At 38.2% G+C, this 17,626-nt stretch overlaps 4 protein-coding genes across 4 annotated transcripts; 3 read left to right on the top strand and 1 right to left on the bottom strand.

Moving 5' to 3' along the window:
- Nucleotides 1–344: 344 nt before the first annotated feature.
- Nucleotides 345–2,243, top strand: Tsp_06165 (acetyl-CoA acetyltransferase). Its single transcript, XM_003380447.1, has 8 exons — nucleotides 345–513; nucleotides 586–681; nucleotides 737–930; nucleotides 986–1,036; nucleotides 1,269–1,506; nucleotides 1,575–1,765; nucleotides 1,892–2,049; nucleotides 2,123–2,243. Exons 1-8 carry the CDS (start codon nucleotides 345–347, stop codon nucleotides 2,241–2,243), a joined length of 1,218 nt encoding a protein of 405 aa, XP_003380495.1.
- A 1,181-nt stretch (nucleotides 2,244–3,424) lies between these two features.
- Nucleotides 3,425–4,638, bottom strand: Tsp_06166 (Ras-related protein Rab-1A). The gene is made up of 3 exons (XM_003380446.1): nucleotides 4,536–4,638; nucleotides 3,561–3,660; nucleotides 3,425–3,536 (listed from the first exon to the last, which is right to left on the bottom strand). The coding sequence occupies exons 1-3, from the start codon at nucleotides 4,636–4,638 to the stop codon at nucleotides 3,425–3,427; spliced, it is 315 nt and encodes a 104-aa protein (XP_003380494.1).
- A 938-nt stretch (nucleotides 4,639–5,576) lies between these two features.
- On the top strand, nucleotides 5,577–6,595 carry Tsp_06167 (putative protein jagged-1b). Its single transcript, XM_003380445.1, has 5 exons — nucleotides 5,577–5,691; nucleotides 5,770–5,845; nucleotides 5,968–6,007; nucleotides 6,083–6,293; nucleotides 6,588–6,595. The coding sequence occupies exons 1-5, from the start codon at nucleotides 5,577–5,579 to the stop codon at nucleotides 6,593–6,595; spliced, it is 450 nt and encodes a 149-aa protein (XP_003380493.1).
- A 1,023-nt stretch (nucleotides 6,596–7,618) lies between these two features.
- Tsp_06168 (putative calcium binding EGF domain protein) lies at nucleotides 7,619–17,384 on the top strand. Its single transcript, XM_003380444.1, has 11 exons — nucleotides 7,619–7,684; nucleotides 9,420–9,579; nucleotides 9,645–9,843; nucleotides 9,907–10,040; nucleotides 10,108–10,464; nucleotides 10,526–12,696; nucleotides 12,781–13,243; nucleotides 13,313–14,868; nucleotides 14,941–16,081; nucleotides 16,150–16,938; nucleotides 17,191–17,384. The coding sequence occupies exons 1-11, from the start codon at nucleotides 7,619–7,621 to the stop codon at nucleotides 17,382–17,384; spliced, it is 7,230 nt and encodes a 2,409-aa protein (XP_003380492.1).
- Nucleotides 17,385–17,626: the final 242 nt, after the last annotated feature.

Below are 17,626 nucleotides of genomic sequence, written 5' to 3'. Positions count from 1 at the left end.
TTTGTACCTGAAAATCAACATACACATTTCTAAAGGTGGTACTTATTTTGTTTAAGTGCAAACATTAATCTCACCTTCATCTGATTAATATATATTTCAGTACAATGCTACACAATTTTCAGCTTCTAAATTAGAATCAATGATTAATACTTATCCGTTTTATGTTAGCTGTTATAATGGTGCATGAATGTCAAGAAATCGATAATAAATTATTTTATTGTATTACGTTCTTATTACAGTGATAATTATGAACCTTTTTAAAGTTGTTTCCTTTTTTAATTCGAAGGTTGAATTGGTATCCTCATCGAAACGATTCATGTCAGGTGATCTACAAGTAAGAAATAATGCAATGTAAAAAAGCAGGGGGTTTTGTTATCATCTTCATATTTTTACAGAAAGTATATATTCTGTCTGCTTGCCGTACTCCTATTGGCTCTTTTCGTTCAGCTTTTGCTTCAATGAAAGCTCCAGAACTTGGTTCAATAGCCATAAAAGCTGCAGTTGATCAAGCAGGTTTGTTTGAATATTTTTTTAAAGTATTCACAATAATTAATATTTTCAAAAAAATCTATTGTAATTTTCTAGATATATCACCACAGATAATAGAAGAAGTATACATGGGCAATGTTTTGCAAGCATACAGCGGCCAAGCTCCAGCGCGGCAAGCCTTAATCGGAGCTGGTACGACCCGTAACTACGTTTATAAACTATAATTAATAATAGATCTTTTTTCAAGGGCTGCCTAACAGTATTCCAGCTACAACAGTAAACAACGTTTGCGCATCAGGACTTAAAGCAGCCATGATAGCTGCTCAAAATTTAATGTGTAACCACAGCGAAACAATTGTTGCTGGTGGAATGGAAAGCATGTCTAACGTACCATTTTACTTGCCACGAACTGAAATTCCCTATGGCGGTACTGCAATTAAAGTAAATCTTTTTTTTGTATTTAATTTATTAATTTATTTGCCATTTAATGTTCTAGGATGGAATTGTTTACGATGGTCTGTGGGATGTCTACAACCAAATTCATATGGTAAGTAATATTTTCATACCTACGAAGTGATAAATATTAAGCGAATGCATTTGAAAACTTTTTCCTGTTTAATCTGCCCGGTTATTAATCGATGATGGTAATTTTGGCTTAGCATATTAATAGAACAAGCGAAACAATGCAGGGGAAAGAGCAGATTTTATAACTTTATATTTATAGATTTATTTATAAAATGTGAAATAATTATCTTAATTTGTTTGGCGAAAATTAACAGGGAAGCTGTGCCGAGAAAACTGCAAAGGAACAATGCATATCCAGAGAAGCGCAGGACGAATATGCCAAGCTGAGTTATGAACGCAGTGCCTCAGCCTGGAAGAGGGGAGTTTTCAATGACGAAGTTGTACCAGTGACGGTAAAGCAACGCGACAATGTGAAAATTGTTTCTGAGGATGAAGAATATAGAAAATGTGATTTTTCTCGGTTTGCTTCTTTGAAACCGGTGTTTAATAAAGGTTTATTAAAAAAAAATTTTTTGTTTCAAAATTCATAAAAAATATTAAAGTATTCTTTTTCCACACAGATGGAGGAACAGGAACAATTACAGCAGCAAACGCCAGCACTCTGAATGATGGTGCTTGTGCACTGGTTTTAATGAATGCTGTTGGAATTGAAAAATATTCTGCAAAGCCGAAAGCGGAAATTATTTGTTTCGCTGAAGTTGCAACGGCGCCGATTGATTTTCCTATCGCTCCTGTTGCTGCGATTGAGAAGGTTTTCTATCACGCATAAAAGACTTGTTTACATAAATATAAAATATGCAAAATTTAAAAATTTCTTAATTTTTATGAATAGTGCTTTAAATCAGATTTTTTATTTGTTTCGCGTTTTTTAAAACAGGTTTTGAAAATATCTGGTATGAAAAAGGAAGATATTGCACTTTGGGAAATTAATGAGGCATTCTCCGTGGTCGCGTTGGCTAATATGAAGTTGTTGCAGCTTGAAAAATCCAAAGTGAATATACACGGTGGGGCAGTTTCGATTGGTCATCCTCTTGGGTGAGTTATAATTTTAAAGATTAATATGAAAAAATGGATATTTTGGAAAATACACATAAATGGAATATTTTAGAATGTCAGGTGCGCGGATTCTAACGCATTTAGTACATTCGTTGAAACCGAACGAATACGGCATAGCAGCGATTTGCTACGGTGGTGGTGGAGCGTCGGCAATGTTAATTAAGAAGATTTAATTTCTATTTCTATCTGTTACTTGATGTTATGTTTGCTCCAAATAAAAACTGAATTTCCATTGTAATAATTAATAATTGAAATTAACTAACGTTATTAGAAGCGAATTTACATTTGATTTTTAAAAAAATTCCGTTGAAGAAAAAACAAAATTACTAAACCAAAAGGGAAGAAAAACAACCATAAAAAGCATTTTTACATACATTTGAAAAATGGCTAACTGCCGTTTTGATTTCTATTTGAACAATTTCTACGTTATATCAAGCAAATTTCAAACTAAAATAAATAAATATACCTTCGTAGAGAAGAAAATGGATGCTGTCGAAATTACGAATCGTCGACTGCTTCGATGTTGCCTCGAAATGCGCGATCATCATAACAACGGTAAGTAACTGTGCAAAAAAATATGCAAATCAAAATACTGTAGATGATTAGGAATAAGTAGGACTTATTTTAAAAAAGGTTCATAAAAGTAAATTCAAAATTGTTTATAACTTATATATATAGGTGTGGTTGTATGTGTAATTAAAGAATAAAATTTACTTTCAACTTGTTGGAATCGGTTTCAGTTGCGAAGCTTAATTACTTCAGCACCGCATTTTAACGTAAAGAACCTTATACATAAACATTATTCGCGATTGGATCCAGTAATTGAAAAATGATTTCCATATGTGAAATTATTTTCAAAAAGTGAAAGAAAAAACTAGAGGCAAGATGTTAGCCGAAGCTTTCTTCCGGATTTAATTAATAAAATTCATCAGAAGCGTGCACGCTTAAATCTGAACACATTGTATCTTTGAATGTTGAGAATAAAAACTAAACAAATTAAGAAAATTCAAATATTTAAAAAAATAGCTGTTTTTGGAATTTTAGAGGATCATTTTCCAATGGTATTGAATTAACTTGTGCTGTTGCTTGCAAGGCTAAGAGAAGTATATTATAACTGAATTGAAAAAAATATATTAAAATGAACAAATATTTAAGTTGGGAAATGAATAAACTTGCACAGTTGTTGACTAGCAACTTGTATTTAATTATCGAACTGAAAATAATCAAGATATGGATGCTTTTCAGTTGGATGTGGATGGATGGATGGTTTTCATTGGAAAATTTTTCACCTATTAATGGGAAGTTCAAAATTGTGATGGATGATGCCGGCAGGCAGGCAACACACAGATGACAGTCAATTGGTCGGTTGGCAATCAACACATTGCATGGCTTGCACATTTGGAATGCTTGTTGCTAGTGCCGTGACGGTGGTGAAAACAGGAAAGAAAACTGCCATGGGCTGGTATCTGTTTATGAAAATTTCAATTAACTTCAGATCACAATCTTGGCCGGACAACAGCTGCGCTTCACAACCGACGATCTGACAAGAAAAAGCTGAAATTACTCGGCACCACTGACTGATGTTGTTCACTTTTATTTTTGCGATAATCAAAAACAGCGTTTATCCCACGCCTAGTTTGTTAGATCGTTTATCGTGCAAATTTACGGATAATAAAAACTGAAAGCTATAAAAAATATCATAATAATAATAATAATAATAATTTTACACTTAAATATGCTGTTAAATTTCACTTGGAAAAAATTTCAATCTATATGTGAATAGATGTTTTTGAATAAAAAAATAAATAATAACGTACACATTTATCAAAAGATGCTTAGCCCATTTTTGTTTTTTGTTTTCTTCTGGTGTTTTTGGTTTTTAAGATCGTGAGAAACTATACTTACTGATTGATATTGGTTATTTCTAGTTTTGTAAACTTGACTATTCGAGATTAAAAAGATTGATAAAGAAGAGTTAGTAGACAAAAAAGCATAAGCACAATTGAAGATTGCATCAAATTTCCATTTTCCCACGTTCCCAAAGAAGACAAACAACAACTGGTGATATTGAAGAACAAAATCAAAAACATCCCGACAATTGCAACATAAAATTAAATCTTTTTTTTTGAAATAAATTTTCAATAAGTGAAAAAGAGATGAATTATGCTGAATGATTAATTATTACAAAATTGTGACAATTCCAAGCAAGCTGCAAACTTCTAGCTTCAGCCAATGTGCAGCTTAATAAAAGCGTTGATCAAATGTGTCAAACGAAATCAAAAGCATAAAATGAAGAACTGAAATCTCATTTGTCAACATCATTCATACAAAACAATTGATTGAAATAAAAAGGGATAATGATGAAATAAAAAGATTATTATCATATAATCAAAAATTTTTTTCTTTTAACTGACATTAGCAATAAACTTACTTCAAAGATCACCGACTAAGCAAGCGTTAAGAACGCGTGAGTGGCAAGCATGAATCACCAACAACAATCAAACCGATGGAGGAACTGTCATAAAAGTCGTTTATTAGCGGACGGCCATTTTTGTTTGCCCTCTGCATTACTTTTCACCACAGTCAACAGAACCTAGCATCAGTGTTCAGCTTGAAGTGGTACATTAGGTTAAAGCATTTTTCACACTTTCAAAAATATGCACAAGCTTATTATTATCATTATTGGGTTTTATTTTTATTCATTTACTAATCAAATAATGCTTTTTATCTTGTCATTTTAGATTTCAAGTATTCTTGATAGAAAAAAGCTAACGGCCTCGACGACGATAATCGTTTGAAAAAAGCAACATCGACAACAACAACAACAGGTGGTTAGCTTTGTCAGATCAACCCTGGCAAAACGCTTCTCTCAGCTAAATTAATGTGCTTTCGATGGTATAGTTGCAAATTGTTCGACCTTGGATTTTGACGTTTCACATAAGAGTTGGATGGAAAATTAACAACTGACGACCTCGTTAGAATGGTAGCTGTTATAATCGTTGAATTCTATATCTGTTTCTATATACAGTTGTTGTAAAAGAAGAATATTTGAAAAATTTATGAAGAAATAAATATATTCAACTTTCTCGGAGAAAATAATTTAATCACCAGGTGGCGTTAGTATAACTTTTGGACATTTTTGATTGGTCAAGAGAAAAAGTGACGATTGTCGCGTCATCTGTACTGAGCACAGCAGCTGTCTTTAGAAAGCAGCGACCTGGATTGTAATCATTGTCGACTTCAACGTGTCATTCCATCGGTTGCGTTTGGCAAGATCTGTAGCCAACGGCGACAATAAGGCAGAGTTGGAGTAGAAGTGAAAATAAAATAAAAGGAGAAGAAATTGCCAATTTTCATACCATCATCATCATCGCTGTGATTATTGTTGTTCTCTTTTGATGCTTACTTTTGCTTTTGCAAAAGCATAAAGTGGAGAAAATCAAGCTCAGACCAGATATATCAAATCTTAAAAGGTGTTCTCTTGTGAAGCAGTGAATTTTCAAATCATGAACACGTTAGTACAACGTCGTCGTTTGATTCCGACGATAATCGTGGCGGCGTCGATGTTGGTACTCTGCCAACCGAGTAGCCTTACTTATCCAGTATTCACTACCATGCAGAGTTGTAAGTTCTTTATTTGTATTTATTTATTTATTTATTTATTTATTTGTATCTATTTTCTTCTTCTTCTTTTCTAAGATTCAAGTTGTTTGCCAAGTCCTTGTCAAAATGGAGGAAGGTGTGCTATTGGCAATGATGGCTTTGCCGAATGCGAGTAAGTTTAATTTTTTTTTATTATTTGCTTTTTTTCTCTTCACTCCACCTATTCTGCTTCATTGAAATTAACTGTTTAAAGTTTTTTAATTTTTTTTGGTATTTGTTTTACTTCCTGTACAGTCTGAGGTCAAGCTATAGTATTTACCGTATGCATGAATATGTATGCATTAAAAAAGGGAAAAAGATAAAAGATAATTAAGTAACAGTCAGGTCGAGCTAGCAATTAATTATTCAGCGTGCAGGTGAATGTCTGAACATCTGCTGGCATTCTGGGGCTGTATTATTGGGGTCTGGCGGTGGTGAAGATGATGTTTCACCAACGTTTTGTCCTGTTCAACGTGAGGAGCTTGTGCTTGCTGACAGCAAGTGTGGTGCGTCACAAACTTCTGCTGCTGTTATACTGCTGCATTATTTAAATAACGGTTATGCTTCAGTGCGCAGTTCTTGTTTTTTTTCTATTTATAAAAGGAAAATAGAAGAGGTCGTGAGAAACAGTTCAGTAGCTTTTCTTTTCTTGAAACTTCTATCTTATCAGACACGACAAAAAAAGAAAACAAAAAAGATTAACATTTTGAATGGAAAATTTTTGATATTGAGAAAAACAATTTCAATATCACAATATGAATGTCTTTTGAAAGCAGATTTTCACTCGACAATATACTGATTGACATGTTCGATTATTGAACAGATAAAATTGAGAAATTTATTATTATTATTATTATTAATAAATGAAATTTCAGTTATGTGAATCTCTCTGAGGGGTTTTTTTCTTTCAAACATTTTGCAAAATTTGCTTGCTGCGTTCTGTTAGAAACACTATTGTCATTTGATACATGAAAAGCTTTTCTTCAACAAAAGCTAATTTGCAACATCTTTCAATATATGTATATATACCATGGTTTTTCTTTCAATTTGGGCACAATTGCTCAGTGCTATTTACAATCGTTGGTGTTCAGGTAGAAAAAAAGTTGAACGGTTAGAAAAAACTCCACCACCTACAGTAATTCTTGTACTTTTATCAGTATTGATGGTATGCAATGTTCGGATGGAAATGTAAAGTTTGTTTATCTTGAATATTTACAACAAAAAAAGTATATAAATGATGATGATTTACAAAATTAAAATATATCTTAAGTTGTTTGTGTTTAAAATTTTTTGTTGTTTTGTTTTATTTTTCCTTTTAATTATTACCAACGGGGCGTGGGAAAAGAGCGTCTTATCTGAATAGATACAAAAATTGAAGGTCAGAAAAGCGGCAGGCGATTCGCTTGTTTGTCTGTTCTTAAACAATTTTTCCTCGAAGGTCGTCCAGAGCAGAGGTTACGAGGACAGGCAAGATGCAGTGCCAATTTTGCAGACGTTCCATCCAAGCTGTGTTCAATTTTGCAAAATTGATCATGACGCAGAAGTTCTTAATTTCACTTACAGATGACATTTTTCTGCAACATTCACCACCACCATAACAGTTGACAGATTTTAAGAAAAGCGTGTTTTAAACAAACATTCACTCAATTACATATTTATTGTATTTACATTATGTGTACGCATGATAAATTTTATTTAACAGAAAATTAGCTCATCCCAATCTTAATATATATACATGTATATAGTTAATGTTATTTGTTGTATTGAAAATTGTTGAATATTGAAATGTTAAATGAAACGTAATAAAATAATTTTACCTTCTTTCTTTGCTCCAGATGTATCCCTGGTTATTTTGGTCGATACTGTGATCATCCGGATCCGTGTAAACCAAATCCATGCATGAACAATGGCCTATGTCGTTTTGAAATTGACGATACAAACGGTGTATTGGTTAACTGTTCCTGTCCGCTTGGTAAGTTTTTATTCTATTTTATTTTATTTATTTAACTTTTGTATGATTGTGTGTTGCTGTTTTCTTCTAACGAGAATTATATTCGTATATATGTATGTATGTATGTTTTTTTTCCTTGCTTACATCTATCTCTGTGTGGTCTAAGAGTAGTTGAACTTTTTCTGCGAGGTGGATTGCATAGATGATAGCGGTTAAGCTAGTAGGGGTAGATCAGTTGTTAGTTGAGAGAAGTTTTGACCGCGTATTGTTGTTTGTCGTCGAACAACGTCTGTGTTGATTTTGGACAATTGGAGGAATCTTTTACCATTGGTCATCTGAAATGATCAGTGACCGCGTGGCTTTCGGCCAACACCTGTTCATGTAGAACGACGCAGACAATGGATTGTCATACCGTCGTGACCTTTTTTGTCGAGTCTGCTTTATTATTAAAGAACCGCTACCGATGCACACGGTGCAAAGCAAAACCTTTATCCACCATTTGCCACTGGCCCCCAATTTTGGTCCAACTGGGCGGATTTGACTCATCCCGGAAAAGCGTGTCAAGTGGTCATCGTACTGTCCAAGGACGCATGCCCGACTGGATCCATTCTGTGTCGGCTGCGATTTGCAACAGCCTGCCCCCTCCTCTCTATCTCCGGCTGTATTTTTCATTTCTCTACCCCTCTCTGTCCCCCCTGTCCCCTCCATTCCCCGTTTACAGTTGGCTGTTTTGTATTTTGGGGTTGGTCGCAGCTGCTAAACTTAACTTAACTGGGCAAAGCTTTTTGGTTCAACCGGCAATTTTCCCCCTTGTACAGGTCAACGTCGTCCCAATTTTTGTGGCCTCTGATAGCCGTGTGAAATTGAGCCTCGTTGCCCTTGAAAATTGACGGCCTCGACCTACGGGACTATTTTTCCGAACGTTTGATTAATTTTAGAAGCTCGAAAAACCAGTAAACTGTAGCCTGCATATCACGCTGGCTTTACTTGTTTTCCTTTCTCAGACCGGATCCCATTTGATTCGATGATTTTCATGCAACTAACTTGTCTTATAAAAATTCTTATAAAACAATGAAAATTCATATCTATCTAGATATAACAAATAAATATTATCAATTTAGCCTTATTTTTCGAACAACTTTCAGTAATAATACAGTATTTTATGAGCCGAATAGTAGGACATTTCCAAATCATTACTGTCATGTTGATCTGCATTCTATTTGACATTATTATGATTGAATATTATTATTATTGTGATTTATTTATTAATTTTTTTATAACTTTTAATTATTTTATATTTTCTAACAATAAATTCCTTTTTATTATTTTTTCAGCTTTTATTTTAATTATAATTTCTATCCTTTTATAATATGACAAATAAATGGTGGTTATCTGAAAGCGGAAAGGTGATCGATTTGGTCAAATGACAATTATGTCGGTCAGTGTTGTAAAACTTTATTGAAAAATTATCATTCACCCGTAATATCTTTCCGATTTCGCAATAAAAAGAAAAAACCTAATATTTGAAGTACTCCGAAAAAAAGAAATTAACAACTTTTCAAAGCTGTTATAAACTGGGCTTCATCATGAAATGGGCATTTGAAATGTAATTATAACTTACTGGTGCGTTTTTTATTACAAATCTAACCTTATTTCCTTTTTTATTTTGAAGGATTTTAAGCAGAAAAAAATACATGTGACTTTAAGTTTGCACAAAACTTTGTTAATTGATTATATTATATTATGTTAAACATAGTTTCATATGTGTTTCTTACCTGTTGCTACTGTAGGTTTCACTGCATCACTCTGCGAAGTGCAACTGCCAAACGCTTGCGATTCATCTCCTTGCAAACATGGCAAATGTACACTGAATACACTGCAGTCGTATCATTGTGAATGCGATTTTGGCTACCTTGGTTTGTACTTTGCTTTGCTTGTATTTTTCTCTTTCATACGAAATGTCTGAAATATGGATTTTCAGGTTATCACTGCGAACATGTTGACACATGCGCTGTTAATCCATGTGAAAACGGTGGTCATTGCATACCGTTAGGTGATGCGAATTTCAAGTGTATATGTAAATCTGGTTTTACGGGAAGATTCTGCGAGCAAGATGTTGACGAGTGCAAGCTTGGAATTTGTCGTCATGGAGAATGTACCAATTTGATAGGTGGTTACAGGTAAAAAAAACCTTTTTTTTTGATGAATGAAATTACTGAAAAAATGACTGAATTACTTTCCAGTTGTAAATGTGATCGAGCATTCACTGGTAAAAATTGCGACCAAGCATTCGTACCATGTTCCCCATCGTTGTGTCAAAATAATGGTCATTGTTTTCCGACTGGCAACTTCGACTACATCTGCCGCTGCCCCGCTGGTAATGAAAATGACCGTCAAAGTGTAATCGCGAAAAAATTTTTGCATGTTTTGTCATGTCATTTCAGGATTTACGGGAAAAAACTGTGAAATTAATATCGATGACTGTGGTGAACATCTTTGCCAAAATGGTGGACGTTGTGTGGATGGTGTGATGAGCTATACTTGCGACTGTCCATCCAATTACAAAGGCAGATATTGTACTGAAGATGTGAATGAATGTCAACAATTTCCTGGCCTGTGTCGCAACGGTGGAACGTGCTTGAATTCAGTTGGAAGTTTTCAGTGTGTTTGCGTCAATGGATGGGAAGGTGAATTTTGTGAAACCAACATGGACGACTGTGCGGATGTTCGTTGTTACAACGGTGGCACTTGTCGAGATATGGTCGCAAGCTTCTATTGTGAATGCCCAGTTGGTTTCACAGGTAAGAAATTTATCATTATTATTGAAATTGAATTAATGAATAAATGGATTATCTGTTTAAGGACTGAAATGTCAGCTTCGTGATAGTTGTCGGTCGAATCCATGTTATGGAGAAGCGAGATGTTCGACCAACGGTGTCGATGGTTCGTACAAATGTGACTGTCCCAGGGGTTTCAAAGGGGACGACTGTTCTGAAGATGTGGATGAATGTGCGTTGGAAAACCCCTGCGAAAATAATTCAACTTGTGTCAATCTACCCGGTACTTTTAAATGTCTTTGCGCACCTGGATGGACTGATGACAACTGTGACACGAACATTGATGAGTGCGAATCGAATCCTTGTCAAAACAGTGGTTCCTGCTTGGATGACATTGGATTTTACACTTGTCTGTGCATGAAAGGCTACACTGGCAAGCAGTGTGAAACTCGCATCAATCATTGTCTACTCGATGATCCTGATCAACCAAACGGACGATGCTTGAACAACGGAGTATGCGTCGCTTCGACCACTGGAGACCGTGGTCTGCGTTGTTCTTGTCCACCAGGATTTGAAGGTCAATTTTGTGAACAAAAGCGAAATTTATGTCTTGCTGAAAAGCCTTGTCAAAATGGTGGTTCCTGCATCAGTTTGGCTGTCGGCTATCGTTGCTTGTGTCGTGCCGGATATACTGGAACCAATTGCACTCGTCGACTAGACGACTGTCGGAAAAATCCCTGCGTACACGGATTGTGCGTTGATACACCTCAACGATTGGATTCTAGCGTGCATTGTCAATGTGAACCCGGATGGACAGGTCAATTTTGCGATCACGATGTGGACGAATGTCTTGATGAGCCATGCTGGTTCAACGGCACATGTGTGAATACAGTCGGCTCGTACAGATGCCAGTGTCGTAATGGTACATTTGGTAGAGATTGTCACGAAAATGTGAATGACTGTGCGTCGAACCCTTGCCTACATGGGGGTATGTGTCGAGATTTGGTCAATGATTACAAATGTGAATGTGTTGCCGGCTATACGGGAAACAACTGTGAAATTGATGTTGACGAATGCGCTACGCAACCTTGCTTGAATGGTGGCCGTTGCACGGATTTGGTCAACGGTTTCCGATGCGACTGTGCGCCCGGCTTCACTGGACTCAGGTGTGACACTGAACGCGACGACTGTTTTCACGAACCTTGCCTGAACGGAGCCACTTGTCGATTAACGCCATTTGGGAAATTTTTCTGTCATTGCCCGGCTGGTTTCACTGGTACCCGTTGTGAGCTGCAAGTTAGCGCGTGCGCATCGAATCCTTGTCGACACGGTGCGACGTGTCACAACAAAGCTGATTCTGGTGCCTTGATCACCGGCGGAGGTGGCTTGCACAGTGGTTACATGTGCGCTTGTAGACCTGGTTATACTGGTGTAAATTGTGAACAAAATGTCGATGAATGCGTACAGTTGAAGCCGTGCTTGAACGGTGCCAAATGTACCGACGAGAGTCAGGGTTTTCGTTGTCACTGTCCGCCAGGTTTTGTGGGAAAACTGTGCGAACATCGTTTGGACCCTTGCCGAGGCAAGATGTGCTTGAACAACGGGAAATGCAGACCAACTTCCAATTATCGGGATTTTGTTTGCCAATGTAAGGCTGGTTTCCATGGTCGTATGTGTGAATATGATGTTGACGAGTGTAAATTAGTGCCACCTCCGTGTCGCAACAACGGAACGTGTGAAAATCAGCTCGGCACATTCAATTGTCACTGTCCACCAGGATTCAGCGGTCGTCGTTGCGAAGAGAACATCGACGACTGTGCGTCGATGCCTTGCTTGAATGGTGGCTTTTGTACTGATCTGATTGACCATTACAGTTGTCAGTGTTTGGCTGGATTTACTGGTCACCAGTGCGAAACTGACATTGACGATTGTGCTTCAAAGCCATGCCTAAACGGCGGAACATGTCACGATTACGTCAATTCATATACTTGCACTTGTCCTTTGGGATTTTCTGGAACCAACTGTCAAGTGAACGACGAAGATTGCTCACCGAGTTCTTGCTTGAACGGCGGTCAGTGCGTCGATGGTGTGAACAATTTCACTTGTCTTTGTCGGCCAGGATTTTCCGGTCGTAATTGTCAACACCAAGCTGATCTTTGTGAAAGCGAACCCTGCCAAAACGGTGGTACCTGTATCGACCATGGTGGACATTATCTTTGTCAGTGTGTTCATGGTTTTTCCGGAGTTCACTGCGAAGTGAGTTTCTAGAAGAAAAAGAAAAAATATATTTATAATTGATTTTTAAAAAAAATTCTTTTTTTAATGAAATTTATTTTTCAGCGATTTGTCGACTGGTGTTCACGTAGTCCTTGCAAAAACGATGGCCATTGTATTCAAGAACGAAATGAATATCGTTGCGAATGTCCGTACGGTTGGACAGGGAAACATTGTGATGTGGAAATGGTTTCTTGTGTAGAGGCGGCTCGTCGACGACGCGTTTCGTTGAAAGAACTCTGCCACAATGGTGGTCGTTGTGAACAGCGTGGAAATTCACACGTTTGCTTATGTCAAGCTGGCTTCACCGGCTCATATTGTGAAGTTGATATTGACGAATGTCAGTCGAATCCTTGCCAGAATGGTGCTAGGTGTCGCAATCAGAACAACAGCTTTGCGTGCATTTGTGCGCCTGGATACACTGGACCTACGTGTGCAGTCAACATTGACGACTGTTCACCGAATCCTTGTCACAATGGTGGAGTCTGTTACGACCTCATCCAAGGTTACATCTGCTCTTGTCCACCAGGTATTTAATTTTTATACATGTTTGTGTGCTGTTCGAAACAGTTAATGTTAAGTTTTTGCATTTTCTCAGGTACGGGTGGTTCTGAGTGTGAAATAAATGAAAACGATTGCTACGCCAACGCTTGTCACCACGGCGGAACGTGTGTAGACAAAGTTGGTGGTTTCGAATGCATATGCCCACCTGGATTTGTTGGTCAACGTTGTGAAGGGGATGTGAATGAATGCTTGTCAGCGCCTTGTCACGACGAAGGAACGATCAGCTGCGTTCAACTGGTCAACGATTACAGTTGTTTGTGTAAGCCAGGCTTCGGCGGTCGCAACTGCGAACACAGACACTCGTTCTGTTCGTCCAATCCGTGCAAGAACGGTGCATCATGCAACGACAATTCGGCAAAATGCGTTTGCACCGCAGGGTTCTACGGTCAACAGTGTGAAATGAGCATACTCGACGATGGAGAGGCAATATGCAAACAGGGTGGCAACAGTAACAGATGCTTGAACGGTGGAACTTGTGTGCCGAATGTGGAATCGAGCCTCGGCTATCGGTGCCACTGTCCCACCGGTACGGCCGGCTTGCATTGTGAAATCGACTCGGTCGACGAATGTGCCACATTGAAACCTTGCAAAAATGGCGGCATTTGTCACAATTTGGTCGGTCAATTCCAGTGTTCATGTCCGGCAAAATTTGCCGGTCATCTCTGCGACTTGTACGATCCGACATTTCCGGGCGGGGTGGACAATCGAATAGAAGAAGAAGATGTCGACGATTATGCACAACGACATTTGTCCAACAACGGAGTTGGTTATCGGGCAACCGTGGATGTACATCTATTCGACGAGATCGATCGAACCGAATCGAACTCTTGTCAGCAAAACCACTGCCAGCAGAAAGCCAACAACAGCATCTGCAATCCCGAATGCAATTTCGTAGCCTGTGGCTTCGACGGTCTGGACTGTTCAGCCGGATTGAAGCCATTCGACCGCTGTGAACACGGAAATTACTGTGCTCACGTGTTTCGAGATGGAAAATGCGATCCGGTCTGCAACAACGAACAGTGCTTGTTCGACGGTTTCGACTGCTCGAAAATGGACGAACAGTGCGATCCAGTTTTCGAAAGCTACTGCATACGGCATTTGGGTGACGGCAACTGTGATCACGGTTGCAACACAGCCGGCTGCAATTACGACGGTGGTGACTGTTTGGCTGAAAACGGCGATAAGCTGAAGCGTCAAACATTGAGTGGTGAAGTGGTGCTGATTTTGACGGTCGATCCGAAACTGTTCACTCAAGATTCGAGTCGATTTTTGATGGTTGTCGGCAAGCTTGTTCATGCAAATGTACAAGTGAAGCTCGATGAACACGGTTCACCCATGATTTACAGGTGGAATTCAAAAAGTGGCATTGAGAAAGATAAAAACAATAAGCCATTACCTGTTTTTACCTATAATGCAAAACTGAAAGTCGATTACAACAAAAATGATAACAGCAGAAGACAAAAACGCGATGCCGGTGTCGATTATGAACATCCATCACCAATTATACACGGTACTTTGGTTGTTCTCGTTATTGATGTGACCGCATGTAGTCAGCAAGCTGGTGAAGAATGTTTTACCAACGTATTGACGGTAAACAAATATTTCTTTTTCTTTCTCTCTTCTTCTTGATGTTGTGATTTAATTAATGATCGATCAATTTAGGTAGCGGATTTTCTTGGTGCAGCTACTGCACGTGAAGCGTTGAAATCAGAACTCGGATGGGATGTCTATTCAGCTAATGGGAAAATATCTCCACCTGAAAATAAAAAACTACAAAATTGGATGATCGCTTTGATTACGTTCATGTGTTCAGCGGCGCTGATCTTTCTTTCGGCCACCGTATTACTTCGAAAACGTGTTCGAGCCCCGGTTTGGATTCCCGGTTTCGGCGGCTCAGATCAACACGAACACCAAGTTCGAGATGCTAAATTGCAATTTGAAACAAACTTGGGTAAAAAGTCTGAATTTGTCGAGCAGAACAATTATACAACTGACGAACATCATCTGATGGCTCTGAAAAAGCCGAAAAAGTACTACGATACGGATCCATATCAGTCCAATTGGAAATCACCTCCTTCACTGGCAGCAGCGGTTGATCACCATCAGCTGAATTCAATGAATAAATATCTCGACTGGAATCCGACGAACGATTGTACAACTCGTTGGTCTGAAGCAGATACGTACAGCACTTATTTACGCTCACAAACTGCAACACCAAATTCAGAAATGCTACCACTTTCGAATAAACAGCAGCAGCAACAGTTAGATGCTGTTGCTGAAGAACCTCGAAACTGGTCGGCACGTCATAAGGCTATTTTAAATGGCAAAGCTGGAACATCAGATTTGGGTGACGTGAACGCTCTTGGACCAGACAACGAAACACCGTTGATGTTAGCCGCTTACCAGCCTTTCGAAAGCGAAGAACAACAACTGGAGTGTTTGCAGCAGTTAGTGGAAGAAGGTGCCGATTTGAACGCCCAAACGGAAGTGTACAAACAAACTGCTCTGATGTTAGCAGTTCGTTTTTCACGTGTTCAAGCCGTATCTCACATGCTTCAGTGTGGAAGCAGCCCCACTATCGGCGATTTCAAAGGCAACACCGCTTTGCACCACGCGATCATGGCACGAAACAGTAGAATAGTGGAAATTCTTCTCAACGATGCTAGAACCGATTTAGAGCAAAAAAATGATGAAGGTTGTACTGCACTTCTGTTGGAAGCTAAAATCAGTACCGGTTGTGATGTGACTATTGGAAATATGCTATTAAGGCATGACGCTAGTGTACTCAGTGCTGACAATCAAGGTATTTTTTATCAGAAGTCATAAAATGTAAATTCCAAATAATTTATTATGATTTCTTCTTATTTTAAGGTTTAACTGCTGTACATTGGGCAGCTTCGAATGGAAATATACCATTTATGAGATTGTTGTTACAGCATGGTGCTGAATGTAATGTTCAAGATTTGAAAGACCGTACGCCACTGTTTCTTGCTGTTCGTGAAAATCAGCAAGAAATGGTGCGTTATTTGCTTGAAATAGGTGCTGACAAAGAATTAGCTGACCAAATGGATCGTCGCCCACGTCACGTAGCTGAAGAGCGAGGATTGGTAGGAATGCTATCTTTGATGGACAGTTTCCAAGGGCCAAGGATAATACCAGCAACAATGATGCGCAAATCGAAACCAAAAGCTGCTTTACCGAAACGAAGTCGATCAGTTAAAGAAAGAAGTCCCAGACCAATCAATTATAATACAACTTACAAAGTTGAAAATAACGGTTTGCAATCTTGTGCAACTTTGTTTGGCAATAATGGAAAAATCAGCAATACAAACAGTGCAGTTGACGGTGTTTGCTTCAGTCCAACGGATTCTGGCGTTGGATCAGGCAGTTCTCCGGGCACGGATGCTTCAGTCGATTCTCCGATGGCACAGATGCAAGAATCTCCATCTCCAGGTTCACATATACCTTTTTGCTCCGTGTTGCAGCATCAACATGCAATGCAGTGCTCACAATCACGTAGTCAAGCAGACATTTATGGTCATCAACCATTACCAACAAAAAGTTGCATGATTAGTCAAACAATTAATTCATCTTATTCTATGCCAATATTTAACAACAGCAGCAGCAACAACACCACTAATCCAACTGCTACTGCTAATGGTGGTAATAATAATAATAATAATAATGATAACAATAACCCGTGCTCACCGTTTGCAATGCAAATGCATACGTCGTTCAACAATGCTGTTATGCCACATACGACAAACACATTTGGTCGAAATGTTACTGTCCACTCTTGTCCCGGTGCTGGCACGCATCCACGGCATATGCAAAATTCGTCACCACCATCGGCCAACTTCGGCGGCATTGTTATGCAGCCATCATCTGAAAATAATCAGTTTTGCATTGCAGAGTCTCAAAGACCGACTTATTTCAGCACAATGCATGCAACACCATCTTGTATGGAATTTCCCAACGAACCCAATCGACAACAACAAATGCAACATCAAAAATCTTATTGGGGACAAATTGGTGATTCTTCTGGAAATTATGACTACGCCTATGAGCCACCGATTTATGGGTGCTACGCCACTGGACCATCTTAGATACTGTTCAACTGCTTAATGCTGTTAAGCAAAAGAAATTCGTTATTGCTTTGATTTTTCGATGCTGGTTTGCTTTGTGTGTTTTATTAAAAGTCTGTATAATTTCTTTTCATTGTGCTGTGCCATTTCTTTGTGGCCTTTTTACTCGTTGCATAATGCTTGTACTTTTTTCCCAAATGTTCGTTCAATTTTCTCTTCAGATGTACATTTGTTTGCCTTATTTTTCAGAATTAATAAAAAAA

Source organism: Trichinella spiralis (assembly GCF_000181795.1).
Source record: "Trichinella spiralis strain ISS 195 chromosome Unknown Scfld2, whole genome shotgun sequence".
Classification (NCBI taxonomy): Eukaryota; Metazoa; Nematoda; class Enoplea; order Trichinellida; family Trichinellidae; genus Trichinella; species Trichinella spiralis.
This window is presented reverse-complemented; position numbering and strand designations above follow the sequence as displayed.

Coding starts and splice junctions, on each gene's coding strand:
- Tsp_06165 (XM_003380447.1), top strand. CDS start 345: ATGCAATGTAAAAAAGCAGGGGGTTTTGTTATCATCTTCATATTTTTA. Junction 682..736: donor GCAAGCCTTAATCGGAGCTG/GTACGACCCGTA, acceptor TCTTTTTTCAAG/GGCTGCCTAACAGTATTCCA. Junction 931..985: donor ATGGCGGTACTGCAATTAAA/GTAAATCTTTTT, acceptor TTAATGTTCTAG/GATGGAATTGTTTACGATGG.
- Tsp_06166 (XM_003380446.1), bottom strand. CDS start 4,638: ATGCAGAGGGCAAACAAAAATGGCCGTCCGCTAATAAACGACTTTTAT. Junction 3,661..4,535: donor TTCATGCTTGCCACTCACGC/GTTCTTAACGCT, acceptor CAAAAATAAAAG/TGAACAACATCAGTCAGTGG. Junction 3,537..3,560: donor GGCCAAGATTGTGATCTGAA/GTTAATTGAAAT, acceptor TTTCATAAACAG/ATACCAGCCCATGGCAGTTT.
- Tsp_06167 (XM_003380445.1), top strand. CDS start 5,577: ATGAACACGTTAGTACAACGTCGTCGTTTGATTCCGACGATAATCGTG. Junction 5,846..5,967: donor GATGGCTTTGCCGAATGCGA/GTAAGTTTAATT, acceptor CTTCCTGTACAG/TCTGAGGTCAAGCTATAGTA. Junction 6,008..6,082: donor TTTACCGTATGCATGAATAT/GTATGCATTAAA, acceptor TTAATTATTCAG/CGTGCAGGTGAATGTCTGAA.
- Tsp_06168 (XM_003380444.1), top strand. CDS start 7,619: ATGGCCTATGTCGTTTTGAAATTGACGATACAAACGGTGTATTGGTTA. Junction 9,580..9,644: donor ATGCGATTTTGGCTACCTTG/GTTTGTACTTTG, acceptor ATGGATTTTCAG/GTTATCACTGCGAACATGTT. Junction 12,697..12,780: donor TTTCCGGAGTTCACTGCGAA/GTGAGTTTCTAG, acceptor TTTATTTTTCAG/CGATTTGTCGACTGGTGTTC.